Source organism: Maniola hyperantus, unplaced genomic scaffold (genome assembly GCF_902806685.2).
Source record: "Maniola hyperantus unplaced genomic scaffold, iAphHyp1.2, whole genome shotgun sequence".
In the NCBI taxonomy this organism is placed as follows: Eukaryota; Metazoa; Arthropoda; class Insecta; order Lepidoptera; family Nymphalidae; genus Maniola; species Maniola hyperantus.
The window spans coordinates 59,031-73,284 of NW_027188984.1; the positions used below are offsets into that span (position 1 = coordinate 59,031).

The 14,254-nt window shown below is 45.4% G+C and overlaps 3 protein-coding genes across 6 annotated transcripts; 1 reads left to right on the plus strand and 2 right to left on the minus strand.

The window, feature by feature from the left end:
• Positions 1-2,646: 2,646 nt before the first annotated feature.
• On the minus strand, positions 2,647-4,568 carry LOC117995990 (solute carrier family 35 member E1 homolog). Its single transcript, XM_034984003.2, has 2 exons — positions 4,045-4,568; positions 2,647-3,341 (listed from the first exon to the last, which is right to left on the minus strand). Exons 1-2 carry the CDS (start codon positions 4,358-4,360, stop codon positions 2,728-2,730), a joined length of 930 nt encoding a protein of 309 aa, XP_034839894.1. The 5' UTR covers positions 4,361-4,568; the 3' UTR covers positions 2,647-2,727.
• A 2,862-nt stretch (positions 4,569-7,430) lies between these two features.
• LOC117995993 (palmitoyltransferase ZDHHC18-like) lies at positions 7,431-11,272 on the plus strand. 4 transcript variants are annotated; one of them, XM_069509189.1, is made up of 5 exons: positions 7,431-7,825; positions 8,555-9,391; positions 9,474-9,595; positions 9,664-9,815; positions 11,017-11,272. In XM_069509189.1, exons 2-5 carry the CDS (start codon positions 8,651-8,653, stop codon positions 11,223-11,225), a joined length of 1,224 nt encoding a protein of 407 aa, XP_069365290.1. In that variant the 5' UTR covers positions 7,431-7,825; positions 8,555-8,650; the 3' UTR covers positions 11,226-11,272. The 4 variants fall into 4 exon arrangements, with proteins under 4 accessions (XP_069365290.1, XP_034839896.2, XP_069365292.1 ...); XM_034984005.2 differs by having other exon boundaries at positions 7,431-7,732; positions 8,575-9,391; XM_069509191.1 differs by having other exon boundaries at positions 7,431-7,724; positions 8,522-9,391.
• A 1,197-nt stretch (positions 11,273-12,469) lies between these two features.
• Positions 12,470-13,900, minus strand: LOC117995994 (uncharacterized). Its single transcript, XM_034984006.2, has one exon. It carries the CDS (start codon positions 13,898-13,900, stop codon positions 12,470-12,472), a length of 1,431 nt encoding a protein of 476 aa, XP_034839897.2.
• Between the last annotated feature and the right edge of the window lie 354 nt (positions 13,901-14,254).

Below are 14,254 nucleotides of genomic sequence, written 5' to 3' on the forward strand. Positions count from 1 at the left end.
CCATATCAGATGGACCCGTTCACAACCAGATCTTCCGTATTTGTTGAGTAACAAATATTACGATGGTAGTTTAAAAGAGTGAACCACCGTAGGCCTAGACGCATTCTATCAGTCAGCTGAAGAATGATGCCAAGATGTTTCCACTCAAGTGTCTTAGACACCATGAAGTTTTTTGTATATATTCTTTTTAGAAGTTAGGGTTGTGTAGTTAAGTATAATGTATAAAACCTTACACTGTTTTCAGTATATTTATTTTGTTAGACAATTTTCCTTGTTAGTAGTAGATGTGCGTTCACGCGTAACTTCTGTGTTTTTTTTGTTTGTTTGTTTCAGGCAAATTGTTAGTAGTTGTTGGATGACGCTGAGGGCAGCGTGGTTCAACCTGTTGAACCTTTTCGTAGGAGGGGAAGTATTGTGACGTTGTAAATTTTGAACTACTAATTAGCGTTTCGCTTTTAATTAAAATCTATTTTGTTCAAAGTATGTTGGTGCCACCTAGCATCAAGGTGCAGAACTACGCGTGGGTCGATGTTCAGAGTTCATTCGAGCCACAATAGATGGCGTTTGCTTCGTTGTCAATTGTCGTAAAAATAAAACAAAAATAATTAAATAAAACCATAATATCATTTGTTTATTGTTAAGTCATTAACAAAACGGTTCTTATAATATATCCTTAGGTTCCGCAAATATTCAAAAATGAATTGGCTTCATGATCAAACTAAATGAGAGCGGCCACACTCGGGTTGCGTCTGGCAACACCGATTGGTGAGATTTAGAATTTTTCTGGAGTCAACATGTGAAGACGAATTTTTTCGTTCCAGGAAAATCTCACTCTTTTTCGCCCATGGCTTCGCCTGGGAAAATACAATAGTTATAAATTTAGTCATCCTAACGTATTTCAATGTTTCATCAATTATGGTGAGTGAAAAATCAAGTAATGTGGATTCGACAAAATGGCGGTTTGGTTAGAGAAAATCCTAATTTAATGATTTCCCTTTCAGTTCCAGTTATTTTACCTTCCCAAATAAATGAGGATAATGGGTTGTGGGTGGACTCCTGAAAACCATTGGTGGCCAGGAGTTCAATAGGTGAGTTGTGTTTGATCGGGAAAATTCCACGTGTCGAAATTTTCACACAGCACAAATTATAATCTTGTTTTTTCTTTGTTACAGGGTTTCCGTTTGCGTTTCCGTTTTTAGTTTTCGGTTTTCCGTTTTTTTTTGCTTTCGTTTTCCGTATTTATTTCTTTGCACATTCACGTTGGCAACTTAATTCTATGGATAAGACTTGGTGAAAATCTTTGTAATGAAACATTTCGGTTGTGAAGAATCAAGTTAAATTGAGTTTTGGATCTTGGCCGATGCCGTCCAGCTACATTGCAGTCTTCGCACCTACAAGTAAGCAAATGTTTGTATCCTGGAACAGTTTAGTGAACCTTCTTAGTGTATGTGTACAGTAAGAACCCTGTCTTTACTACTGAGTTTTTATTTTGAAACAATTTTATGAATTTTACTGTGTCATTGTCTATTCCATGCCAATGGCATCTTAAATTTAAAACATAGATTTTATGTACTATCTACCTAAGGCATTCTAATGTATCTAAATTAAGTCTTGGCATTAAGCTAGAATAACTAAGCATTATTAGCCATCATTATGTATTAAGCGACCCCGGTAAAAGTTACATTAAAAACAATTTTGCCTAACATCTAGCAAATTTCATTTATAACACCTCATATACATTACAAGGGAGTCGACGGCTAGCTTCTATTCTTTACTAGGTAGATAGATCAAGTAAATTATTTTTTTTTCCTCTAATCTTTGTAAGGTGGTAGATTATTCCGTATCCGGGTATATTTCTATTCCGCCCAATTTACCACCCTTACAAGCTCTAATCACGGTGACAATTGGGCAAAAATGGCCCATAGAAATGTGCTCAAAAGACTTTGATATGAGCGTTTGCTCATATCCGCGGCTCGCCTGCCCCGCCCACATGCTTCATCAAGTAGAGGGGGATTCCAACATCAATGGTCACGACTCACGTCACGGGTAACAGCTAGCAAATAAATACATATTTATACGTCCATGGCGGACGTGTCACGACTCACGTCACGGGTAACAGCTAGCAAATAAATACATATTTATACGTCCATGGCGGACGTGTCACGACTCACGTCACGGGTAACAGCTAGCAAATAAATACATATTTATACGTCCATGGCGGACGTGTCACGACTCACGTCACGGGTAACAGCTAGCAAATAAATACATATTTATACGTCCATGGCGGACGTGTCACGACTCACGTCACGGGTAACAGCTAGCAAATAAATACATATTTATACGTCCATGGCGGACGTGTCACGACTCACGTCACGGGTAACAGCTAGCAAATAAATACATATTTATACGTCCATGGCGGACGTGTCACGACTCACGTCACGGGTAACAGCTAGCAAATAAATACATATTTATACGTCCATGGCGGACGTGTCACGACTCACGTCACGGGTAACAGCTAGCAAATAAATACATATTTATACGTCCATGGCGGACGTGTCACGACTCACGTCACGGGTAAGCTATGTAGCGGGTTTGCTATGTAGCTGCTACCCAGCTACATAGCAAATAAATACAATGATGTTAAATAATTGTTTTTGTATTAAATAGCATCCATAATTAAACTAACAGTAGTCTGTTTCTGTACATCCACTGTACCGGCGGCGCGCGTCACACGGGCAGCAGCGGGCGCGCGGCGGGCTGCGCGCGCTCGCGCACGCGCGCGCGGTTGTAGGCCAGCACGCCCAGCAGCGCCAGCGCCATGCCGGCCAGGTTGAGCGGCGGCGCGGGGTTGCGCAGCAGCAGCAGCGACGCGGCCACGACGCACGCGCGCTTGGCGCTCGACGCCACGGCGTAGCCCAGCGGCGAGATGCGCGACAGCACGCTGAAGGCGGCCAGCGCCTGCAGCCACGCCAGCGCGCCGTCCGCCGCCAGCAGCGCGGCCGCGCGCGGCGCCACGCCCGCCGCCAGCGCGCCGCCCTCGGCCCACAGCCAGGCCGGCAGCAGCGGCGCCAGCGCCAGCGCGCTTAGCAGCTGCAGCAGGCGCAGCGGGTGCAGGCCCGGCTGGCGCAGCGCGTGCTTGCTGCCCAGGTGCTGCAGGCTGAGCAGCGCGGCGGCCGCCAGCGCCGCGGCCAGGCCCAGCGCGTCGAACTGCAGCTCGGTGAGCGAGGCCACGCCCACGCCCAGCGCGATGAGCAGCAGCGCGGCCGCCACGCCGCGCGACACGCGCTCGCCCAGCAGCGCGCGCGCCAGCAGCGCCGTCCACAGCGGCGTGGTCGCCTTCACTGCAACACGAGCGCTCGGCTCAACACCTTGTTGCCACACATCTCGGCGCTCGCAGACACAGTGACATACAAACTTGCAGGTTTGGTATTTGATGAATGTAGAATGTTGACCCAAAACCCAATATTTAATTACAATTTCAGTTCAATTATTTTCCTTCCCCTAGCATTTGTGCAGTCACCGTCTAGAGCTCAATATATTTTTCATTCTTTTTATTTAAAAAAAAAAAAAAAAATGAGGGGCCATAAAAGTTGTCCGTTTTAGACCATTTGAGTGACAGTCTATTTCAGAAACTAAACTCTTTAGGAATATAACTTTACCATTATGAAATGCACAGAAATGCACACAAAACAAGGCTTGATAGCAGGGACTGGCCCCATCTCGTCATGGTGGGCACACACCTCATTGTCTGCTACTAGAAATGGTCTCCACCTTAAGAAATGTGTAACTTAACGTTGAAAACTTAACTGGCCCATGTAATAATCTTATGTATTAATCATAAGATATGATTATACTGTATTTACACAACAAATGCAATAAATTTACACAACAAGAGAGAGATCCTGGAGATAGATTCTGGAAAATCTAAGAGTTCTGAATTTTTAAAACCCTAAATCCTACAAAGTCGCAGGCAATGAAGAAGTCCCAGGCCAAAGCTAGTACTGGAACTTCATACACAGTGCGGAGTGGGGAGTGGGTACCGACCGGTGTGCGCGTAGGACACGGGCACCTTCCAGATGGAGATCTGCGTGAACATGGTGGTCAGGAACTTGGCGGCGGCCAGCGGCAGCAGCACGCGCAGCAGCGTGGCGCGCGACGGCGCCGGCGCGCGCCGCACGCCGCACGCCGCCAGCGCGGGCGCGCTGAGCGCCGCCGTGGCCGCCAGCTGCGTCGCGCTCACCGTCAGCGGCAGCGGCAGCTCCGTGAGCAGCAGCTTGCCCACCACGTTGCTGGCCGCGCTCAGCGCGTACCACGCCGCGCACAGCAGCGCCACGGCCGCGCTCTCGCGCCGCGTCCCCATGTTCCTCAGCCCTCAGCTCATACTGCCCCCTACCGCTCTCTACTCACTAGTCACTACCGACTACTCGACAGTCGGCACATTCAAATCGAGATAACAGCGTAATTAATAACACCCCTAAATATTATTGTTATACATAATTTACTTTTTGAATTAACCTTGCGACAAAATACGATTTGCATTTTTGCAACGTGACAGTCGTGACCAGGGTCTTAACAGATAGCACAGAGTACATTATATATACTGGTATAGAGACGTCAGCTAATCTTTCGTAGTGGCGCCATCTGTTTCTAATTGCAGTAACTATTATATGTAATTTATTTTTAATTTTTTCCGGCCTTGGATACTAGTTTTTTAAGGTCAACTATATAGCTATATGTATAACAGGTATAACACGTGTGCAGGTTTGATTCATATATTATTTTTATAGGTAGTGACTTCAAAGAAAATACGAATCAAAAATTATAATCCCGCTTAGGTACACGTCGCAATATGGCAGAAATTCAGTCTTATTCTTAGTTCGGCCGCATTATTTATTATTTTATACATTGAAAGAAGTACTTTCAGTACTAAAAGTTGAGGTAATAAAACAAAACCCGTAATTTATTATTTAAAACTAAATTTTCTTTTTTTCTTTACACATGATTTTTGTACTGCATTCTCTATAGGTATTCGGTTATGTTGAATTTAGCATGAATTTATAAGTGAATATCCCAGCAGTACACTTGAATGGATGGATCACGGATGCAGTAACACTGCGTAAACAAAAATGTGGCACAAACATGGATGTCAAGGTTACTATACAAGGTTGCTATAGTACCCTTATTATAAATGCGAAAGTGTGTTTGTTTGTTGGTTTGTCCTCCAATCAAGTCGCAACGTGCAACGGATTGACGTGATTTTTTGCATGGGTATACATATAGTCTATGGGTATAGATATATACCTAGAGAGTGAAATATGCAACTTTTTATCCCGGAAAATCAAAGAATTCCCTCAGTGTTTATAAAAACCTAATTCCACGCGGATGAAGTCGCGGGCTTCAGCTAGTAGCATAGGAGTAATAGTGTCCTGTGGCTAGTAGCACCTAGTCGTAAATAAAACTTTTGAGTCGTAGAGATCTTCTTCTTTTTCTTAATTTGCTTTATGGGAAGTCGTAGAGATACCAGACTACAGTGCGACAAGGCTCTCTTGCCACTTGATTGACATTGACAGGGGGGCGCTATTGGAGAACAAAGGCTTAGAATATTCAAACAAGAACAAAGGGGACACTTGACGGCACTGTTGGTTCTGATTTCGCCACGCGCCAAGATAGCCTTGTCGCACCGTAATTTATTTTTGATAAAACGCCATCTAGTTCTAATTGCACAAACTAAAATGATGGAGATTTTTTATACTAAACAACATTAGTTCTATCTGTTAAGGCCCTGACAGATAGAACTAATGTTGTTTAGTATAAAAAATCTCCATTATTTTAGTTTGTGCAATTAGAACTAGATGGCGTTTTATCAAAAAATAAATTACGGTGCGACAAGGCTATCTTGGCGCGTGGCGAAATCGGAACTAACGGTGCCGTCAAGTGTCCCCTTTGTTCTTGTTTGAATATTCTAAGCCTTTGTTCTCCAATAGCGCCCCCCTGTCAATGTCAATCAAGTGGCAAGAGAGCCTTGTCGCACTGTAATCTGGTATCTCTACGACTTCCCATAAAGCAAATTAAGAAGAAGAAGAATCTCTACGACTCAAAAAGTTTTATTTACTACTAGGTGCTACTAGCCACAGGACACTATTACTCCTATGCTACTAGCTGAAGCCCGCGACTTCATCAGCGTGGAATTAGGTTTTTAAAAACACTGAGGGAATTCTTTGATTTTCCGGGATAAAAAGTAGCCTATTTCACTCTCTAGGTCTATATCTATACCCATAGACTATATGTATAGTCTATAGTATACCCATGCAAAAAATCACGTCAATCCGTTGCACGTTGCGACTTGATTGGAGGACAAACCAACAAACAAACACTCTTTCGCATTTATAATAAGGGTACTATAGCAACCTTGACATCCAAGTTTGTGCCACATTTTTGTTTACGCAGTGTTACTGCATCCGTGATCCATCCATTCAAGTGTACTGCTGGGATTCACTTTTAAAATCATGCTAAATTCAACATAACCTAATACCTATAGAGAAGCAGTACAAAAATCATGTGTAAAGAAAAAAAGAAAATTTAGTTTTAAATAATAAATTACGGGTTTTGTTTTATTACCTCAACTTTTAGTACTGAAAGTACTTCTTTCAATGTATAAAATAATAAATAATGCGGCCGAACTAAGAATAAGACTGAATTTCTGCCATATTGCGACGTGTACCTAAGCGGGATTATAATTTTTGATTCGTATTTTCTTTGAAGTCACTACCTATAAAAAATAATATATGAATCAAACCTGCGCACGTGTTATACCTGTTATACGTATAGCTATATAGTTGACCTTAAAAAACTAGTATCCAAGGCCGGAAAAAATTAAAAATAATTTACATACAATAGTTACTGCAATTAGAAACAGATGGCGCAACTACGAAAGATTAGCTGTCGTCTCTATACCAGTATATATAATGTACTCTGTGGTCGTGACGCTGACAATTTGTGACAATCACCGAATAAAAGGTGACAATCACAGACAATTCACAGATTACTATTGTACATCCGGTCAATGTCATTCAAGTGCCAAGAGAGCCTTGTCGTGCTTGTCGCACGTTACATGAGTACATCTACTCGTGTGGTATTAATTATTACATTCGAAATCCATGAGGCTACGCCATGACTACCACATGACTACGCAACACCAGATTTGCAACTAGCGTAGCCCCCTCAATCCCTCTCGCTCAAGATTTTCTTACTTGTGAAATGTCATTCCTTCTATACTTCACGTTGTTTGCCAAATAGGTAGGTACCTACTCACGTACAGATACACTTAATGAAAAGTGACCATGAGAATAACCTTTATTGAAAAAGTTACGAGTCCAGAGCTGAAAAGTCAGTCGAAAAAAGGAAGGTCATTTGTCAAGTTGTCAAGAAGTAAAAATGTCAAAAACAAGTTGGTAGTCTGTGGTAAAAAATAAGAAAGTTTGCAATTTCCTGATTTCAGATTCCTAATTTCTAGTCTAACTTTTGTGCAGAAATTAGTGTTACAAATCCACTGGCACTGTCGTTCTAACAAAAATAAATATTTTGTGTGTTTATAGTGGTGATAACGTTCACAGTCGATATCGTTTTATATATACGAATAAACCACAGTGAAAAGTTTTCAAGTCAATTAACGGAGCGGTGACAAGAAACTTTTATCAGATTTATTATCTGGAGCCGCGAGTCGGGTGAGTGTGTGGGCACGGACGGCGCTGCGCCCGCGGCGCCGCCCTAGGCCTCGGCCGCGCCTCGCAGGGCGCTCGCGTCGTGTCCGTCGCAGATTCGTTAGGTACTCGCATTAGATTATAGTCGTTATCTGCTCGAGTCCGAGATAATTTTGTGATAGTGATAACTTTTTCCTCCTCTATTAATCCTCCGATGTGACCAAATAAATGCGTACAGGCATCGAAAAGATCTTTGATTCTAATAAAATATACTAACATTTAATTAAAATTACATTATAATAACATCAATAGTTCAATATTGATACACGAGTGATGAGCTAGTAGGGAGGAAACCATCAGACTTGCATGCGGCCCAGCAGGCGGGCTCTCTTGTTACATGGATACGTCAACATATTCTGATACTGGGCTGTTTGTGGAGAGCAGCTGCTGAGTTTCTTGCCCGGTATAAAGAGATTGTGCTCACTGAACGGATGGTGGAGTCTTGATGTGTGTAGAGAGCAAAGATAAAATTATTCAAATAAATTGACTTATTTCTAAATCCCACAAACTTGCTCCGTCGCCACGTCAGGGTCTGCACGGTGCAGCTGCTGCTCCGTCCAGCTCCGGTGTGAACACCGATGAACGAAGGCATCTGAGCTCGTGTGGTGTAATCCAAAGAACACAGGAACAAAGTAGCTACTAATGAAAACTAATATAATGTAAGATAAGTCAGCAGACTGATTGTTAGATATAAATTGATGTATACACGCTGATGTTTTGTTGGATGTCTTCCCACAACTGAATGATCAATTTATGTGTAGTGTGAGTTACGGGAGCGTGCTACGTGTCGACAGGGCGGTGGCGGCGGCGGGAGCGGCGGCGGCAGCGGCGGCGGGAGCGGCGGCGGGAGCGGCGGCGGGGGCGGCGGCGCGGCGGCGGGCGATGGTGCGATGGCCGGGCGGCGCGTGACGCGCAAGTGGGAGGTGTTCGCGGGCCGCAACCGCTTCTGGTGCGACGGGCGCCTCATGACGGCGCCGCACCCCGGCGTGTTCCTGCTCACGCTGGCGCTCATCACGGGCACGTGCGCGCTGCACTTCGCGTTCGACGCGCCCTACCTGGCGGCGCGCGTGTCGGGCGCGCTGCCGGCCGCGGGCGCCGCGCTGGCGCTGGTCACGCTGGCGGCGCTGCTGCGCACGGCGCTGTCGGACCCCGGCATCATCCCGCGCGCCGCGCCGCCCGAGGCGGACGCGGAGGCGGACGCGGGCGCCGCCGCTCGGCCGCCGCCGCGCGCGCGCGAGGTGCTGGTGCGCGGGCGCGCCGTCAAGCTCAAGTACTGCTTCACGTGCAAGATGTTCCGGCCGCCGCGCGCCAGCCACTGCTCGCTGTGCGACAACTGCGTGGAGCGCTTCGACCACCACTGCCCATGGGTGGGCAACTGCGTGGGCAGGCGCAACTACCGCCACTTCTACCTGTTCGTGGTGTCGCTGGCCTTCCTCGCCGTGTTCGTGCTGGCGTGCGCCGCGGCGCACCTGGCGCTGCTGGCGCGCGGTGCGGGGCTGGCGGCCGCGCTGCGCGCCTCGCCCGCGTCCGCGCTGGCCGCCGCCGTGTGCTTCCTGGCCGTGTGGTCCGTGCTGGGGCTGGCCGGCTTCCACACCTACCTCGCGTCCACCGACCAGACCACCAACGAGGACGTGAGTGTCACGTGTACCACGAGTGTCGCGTCGAGGCTCGTCATGGCGCCCCACTCACCGCCACCGCCCCCGCCTGTTGCAGATCAAGGGCGCGTTCTCGTCGCGGCGCGGCGCCACCAGCCCCAACCCCTACTCGCGCGGCAACGCGTGCGCCAACTGCTGGCACGTGCTGTGCGGCCCGCTGGCGCCCAGCCTCATCGACCGGTGAGCGGCTCACGCCTGGCACTTCGTGTCGCGGCGGCTCCGTGCTCATCCCGTGCGTCGTGTTGCAGGCGCGGCCTGGTGGCGGCCGACGAGCTGCCGCCGCGCTTCGCGCAGGCGCTGTGCGCGCAGCCGCCGCCGCAGCCGCCCCCGCCGCCCCCGCCGCCCGCGCTGCACGCCTACATGAACCACAGCCTCGACCTCGACCCCGTGCCGCTGCACGGTGAGTTACACCCCTCCCACTCCCCCGACTTACCCCGCCTTCCCTCCAACTTGCCCCGACGTCCCCCACCTCCCCTATCTCCCTCATCTCTCCCACCTTCCCTCATCTCCCCCATCTACCTCATCTATGTATATACCACCTTCCCCATCTCATCCACTTCTCCTATCTCCCCTCCACTTCCACTGCACCATCCCTCCTCATCTACCCCACCACCCCCACCTTCCCCCACTTCCCCTCTTACGCTATCTTTCCCCACCTCTCCACATATTCCATATAACATCGGGTTATTCCCGTTGAGTAACACTGTTACACAACGGGAATTTTTTGAACTTGTTGGCACCTTGTGTCACACCTACATAAATACATGTAGGCTCGCCGCCATTTAATTGTAAAGACTTTGCTCATTGAACATCGCGTCATCGTCCCCACCGTCATTGTGAGATTATAAAATGAGATGCGCAGTGTGTCTCGAGACATTATTCGTTTGGCTTTGGCCAGAGTCGCTTCTCAGTGGATACTATGTGTGTCGTACTGTAGGTTTTATTATTATCATTGTCGTTGTGACCTAATGTGGTTTCAGTTGTTTGAGGTTATACTACTAGGTTGTGAAAGGTTGCTGTGAGTGTGTTTTGGCGATCTAGACAGGTTGTTTATCGGGTGAGTCCTTTTGTATCGTTCCAATTTGTATTAGACAAACGTGATCGTTGTAGTTGATGTTAATTGAACTAATTCTGGTGTGCTAGGTTAGCTGGTTGGTCTGGGGCCGGTATGGGGACATGGTGGAGCCGGTCGCTAGGTAGGGTTAGGTTTAGCTACGTTACGTTACGCCAGTGGTTTTCACGTGTGATAAGTGAGTTTTACAATGATTGTAATTGAAATTACTACCTTCTGATGTCGGCCATCCCCTTTGTTCTCCGACATACATATTATTGCGCGTGTATCAAGTATTAACTGATTGTGCACTTTTCCGGGATGTGTTGGGAAAAGTGCGCCGGAAAATACAATGTTGTGTTCTTGCCACTAGGTGGCGCATTTCCGTTTTGTTTAATGTGCATCCTGTTATAATTTTAAAAACTGCCATGCCGTCATATACATACGAAGCTGAACTTAAGCTACCTATTTGATTTAAATTTGTCGAAAGAAACATAGACTTTAGGCACAGTCCCTAACGTAAGCTCACCGTTGTGCGTCGCTCCCGCAGAGGTGTGCCTGGCGTCGCGCGCGGCGGTGGCGCCCCCCGCGCCGCGCGCTGCGGCGACGCGCGGCGCGCTGTCGGCGTCGCGCCTGCGCCTGCTGCACGAGTCCACCATGATCGACGCCGCGCTCGACCTGGACGAGCCCGACCTGCCGCCGCCGCGCCCGCACCCGCCCGCACACCCGCCCGCACACCCGCCCGCACGCGCGCTCTGACATCCGCGCTACGTCGACACGTACAATAAACCGTTCTGCCAATACAATGCTTTTTATATTTTCATCCTCTTGTCGTGTCTATCCCCATTCAAATACAATACAGAAAAATCTTCGTAAAAACAGCACGAAAAACCTAAATAGAAATAATATTTTGACACTTGAAGTTCAGTCTTTATCTCCTAAACCTATGCATTGAACGATGTGAGAAATCGTATCATACTAAAATATTAAATAACGCTTCGATTAAAATCATCAAACTTATATAAAAAAAAAATACCTTACGAGTTATAAAAGACCAATTTAACGTGTAGTTGGGACAAAGAATTAAAGGAACAAAATGTATGAACAGAAACAGCAATCATAACTTTGTAAACTTAAGGACTAATGTGTAACCGTTAGGTTATGTTAGGTTATGTTAGGTTATGTTAGGTTATGTTAGGTTATGTTAGGTTATGTTAGGTTATGTTAGGTTATGTTAGGTTATGTTAGGTTATGTTAGGTTATGTTAGGTTATGTTAGGTTATGTTAGGTTATGTTAGGTTATGTTAGGTTATGTTAGGTTATGTTAGGTTATGTTAGGTTATGTTAGGTTATGTTAGGTTATGTTAGGTTATGTTAGGTTATGTTAGGTTATGTTAGGTTATGTTAGGTTATGTTAGGTTATGTTAGGTTATGTTAGGTTATGTTAGGTTATGTTAGGTTATGTTAGGTTATGTTAGGTTATGTTAGGTTATGTTAGGTTATGTTAGGTTATGTTAGGTTATGTTAGGTTATGTTAGGTTATGTTAGGTTATGTTAGGTTATGTTAGGTTATGTTAGGTTATGTTAGGTTATGTTAGGTTATGTTAGGTTATGTTAGGTTATGTTAGGTTATGTTAGGTTATGTTAGGTTATGTTAGGTTATGTTAGGTTATGTTAGGTTATGTTAGGTTATGTTAGGTTATGTTAGGTTATGTTAGGTTATGTTAGGTTATGTTAGGTTATGTTAGGTTTTTTTTTTTTTTTTTTTTTTTTTTTTTATTACTTGTTGCTATGACAAGTGTCACCGCTCCCCTGACAAGATGTCAGAGACTTTTTTAGACTTTATAAATTTTGAATTACACTAATTTGTTATTTATTTAATTTATTTATTTAATTTTATTTGTTGACAGAAGTGTCATTTTATGTGAAAGGAACAGAACCATGCAATTTCTGTCCATGTTAGTTTATGTATTCTTATAATATAAAACAACATTGGACCTTTATTATCTGGTTCTGTTCCTTTCAATGACTATTCTCGCAATTTTCAAGCAAAATTCTAAGAATATTTTCCGGCTTGCAGTGCTCTCCAGTATGGCGGGGATAGAGCCCCTGCACAGTTCTATTTGTATTTGCTGGTGTAGGTCCTCACGTATTCTGCTGTGCTGCGGACAGTCGATGAGTAGATGTAAAATCGACTCATCGACAGTCTCATCGCAGACACAGCCAGGACCCTCCTTGCACTTGAACCTGTGCAGGTACTCCGAAAACCCGCCATGCCCACTGAACACTTGAACAAGAGCTGGTGTTAGTGTTAACCTGCGCAAGATGGCATTAGCTCCTTCCACTGTTGGGAAGAACGACTTGGTGACTGCAGCCTTTTCAGTTATTTCATATCTATGTTGCCAAATTTTCACGGTTTCGTATCTGATATGTCTTTTGACAAAGGATATAGGGCACGCGTCGTAGTCGGGGGCTGTCTTTTTAGTTATTGCTGCTTCTTTAGCTAACTGGTCGGCTCTTTCATTGCCCTCGACCCCGACGTGAGCCCTAATCCAGAAGAGTCTGATTATTTTTTGTTTATCTTTTAATTTTTTCAAATTTTGTCTAATTTCGAATGCCAATGGGTGATAAGATTTTAAATTTTGAATAGTTTCCAAAGATGATTTTGAGTCACTGTAAATGTTTATCTGCTTATCTTTACATTTGATAGCAACATCGGTGGCTCGGTACAGCGCATACATTTCGGCCTGGTATACTGAGCAGTACGATTCCAAGAGGAATTTCTTTTTTCCGGTTTCTATACCATCTCTCCAGTACACCAGAGCTGCGCCGACCTTGCCGCCGATCTTGCTACCATCCGTGAATATTTGCAGCCCTTCCCGGTCGCTCTTCCCAACAGAGGGATCCGATATGTCCTCTAGTTTAGCGTAGTTAATGCCTATCTCTTGCGCAGGGTGGAGAGCATCCAAAAAACACTTCTTTGTCTCTACCAATCTGTCTCCTAACACATCTTGTTGTTTTCCTCTCTTTGCTCTATACAGTCTTGCTGCTTCTTGCACCCTTAGATCTAGAGGAAGTAGCCTGGCCAGGGCTAGAGCCGCGGGAAGTGACACTGTTCTATATGATTTTATGATTTTTTGAGCGAACCCTCTTTGCACGGCATTGAGGTGCTTCTGAATGGTCAGCTTCTGCGCGGCTGTAGCCCAGACGCTTGCTGCATAGAGCACTATGGGCTCTATTACCGAGACGTAGATCGTCCTGATGATCTCCGATCTCAGTCCCCAGTTTATTTTGGCTGATCTAGACAGAGGCTTGTAAATATTTAGCACTTTTGTGCAAATATATTTAACATGGCTGTTAAATGTCAACTTTCTGTCTATGATCAGCCCTAGGATTTTTATTTGTTCTTCCAGGCCAATCATTGCGCCCGCCATGTGTATGCGTGGGGTGTCATATTTTAATTTCTTAGTTATGACCATTGCGCTGGTTTTGTGCGGTGCAAATTTTAATTTGTTTTGCACTCCCCACTCATACACATAGTCCAGGACCCGATCGGCGGTTATGTTAGGTTATGTTAGGTTATGTTAGGTTATGTTAGGTTATGTTAGGTTATGTTAGGTTATGTTAGGTTATGTTAGGTTATGTTAGGTTATGTTAGGTTATGTTAGGTTATGTTAGGTTATGTTAGGTTATGTTAGGTTATGTTAGGTTATGTTAGGTTATGTTAGGTTATGTTAGGTTATGTTAGGTTATGTTAGGTTATGTTAGGTTATGTTAGGTTATGTTAG

Coding starts and splice junctions, on each gene's coding strand:
- LOC117995990 (XM_034984003.2), bottom strand. CDS start 4,360: ATGGGGACGCGGCGCGAGAGCGCGGCCGTGGCGCTGCTGTGCGCGGCG. Junction 3,342..4,044: donor CGTGTCCTACGCGCACACCG/GTCGGTACCCAC, acceptor CTCGTGTTGCAG/TGAAGGCGACCACGCCGCTG.
- LOC117995993 (XM_069509189.1), top strand. CDS start 8,651: ATGGCCGGGCGGCGCGTGACGCGCAAGTGGGAGGTGTTCGCGGGCCGC. Junction 9,596..9,663: donor GCGCCCAGCCTCATCGACCG/GTGAGCGGCTCA, acceptor GTCGTGTTGCAG/GCGCGGCCTGGTGGCGGCCG. Junction 9,816..11,016: donor CGACCCCGTGCCGCTGCACG/GTGAGTTACACC, acceptor TCGCTCCCGCAG/AGGTGTGCCTGGCGTCGCGC.
- LOC117995994 (XM_034984006.2), bottom strand. CDS start 13,900: ATGGCGGGCGCAATGATTGGCCTGGAAGAACAAATAAAAATCCTAGGG.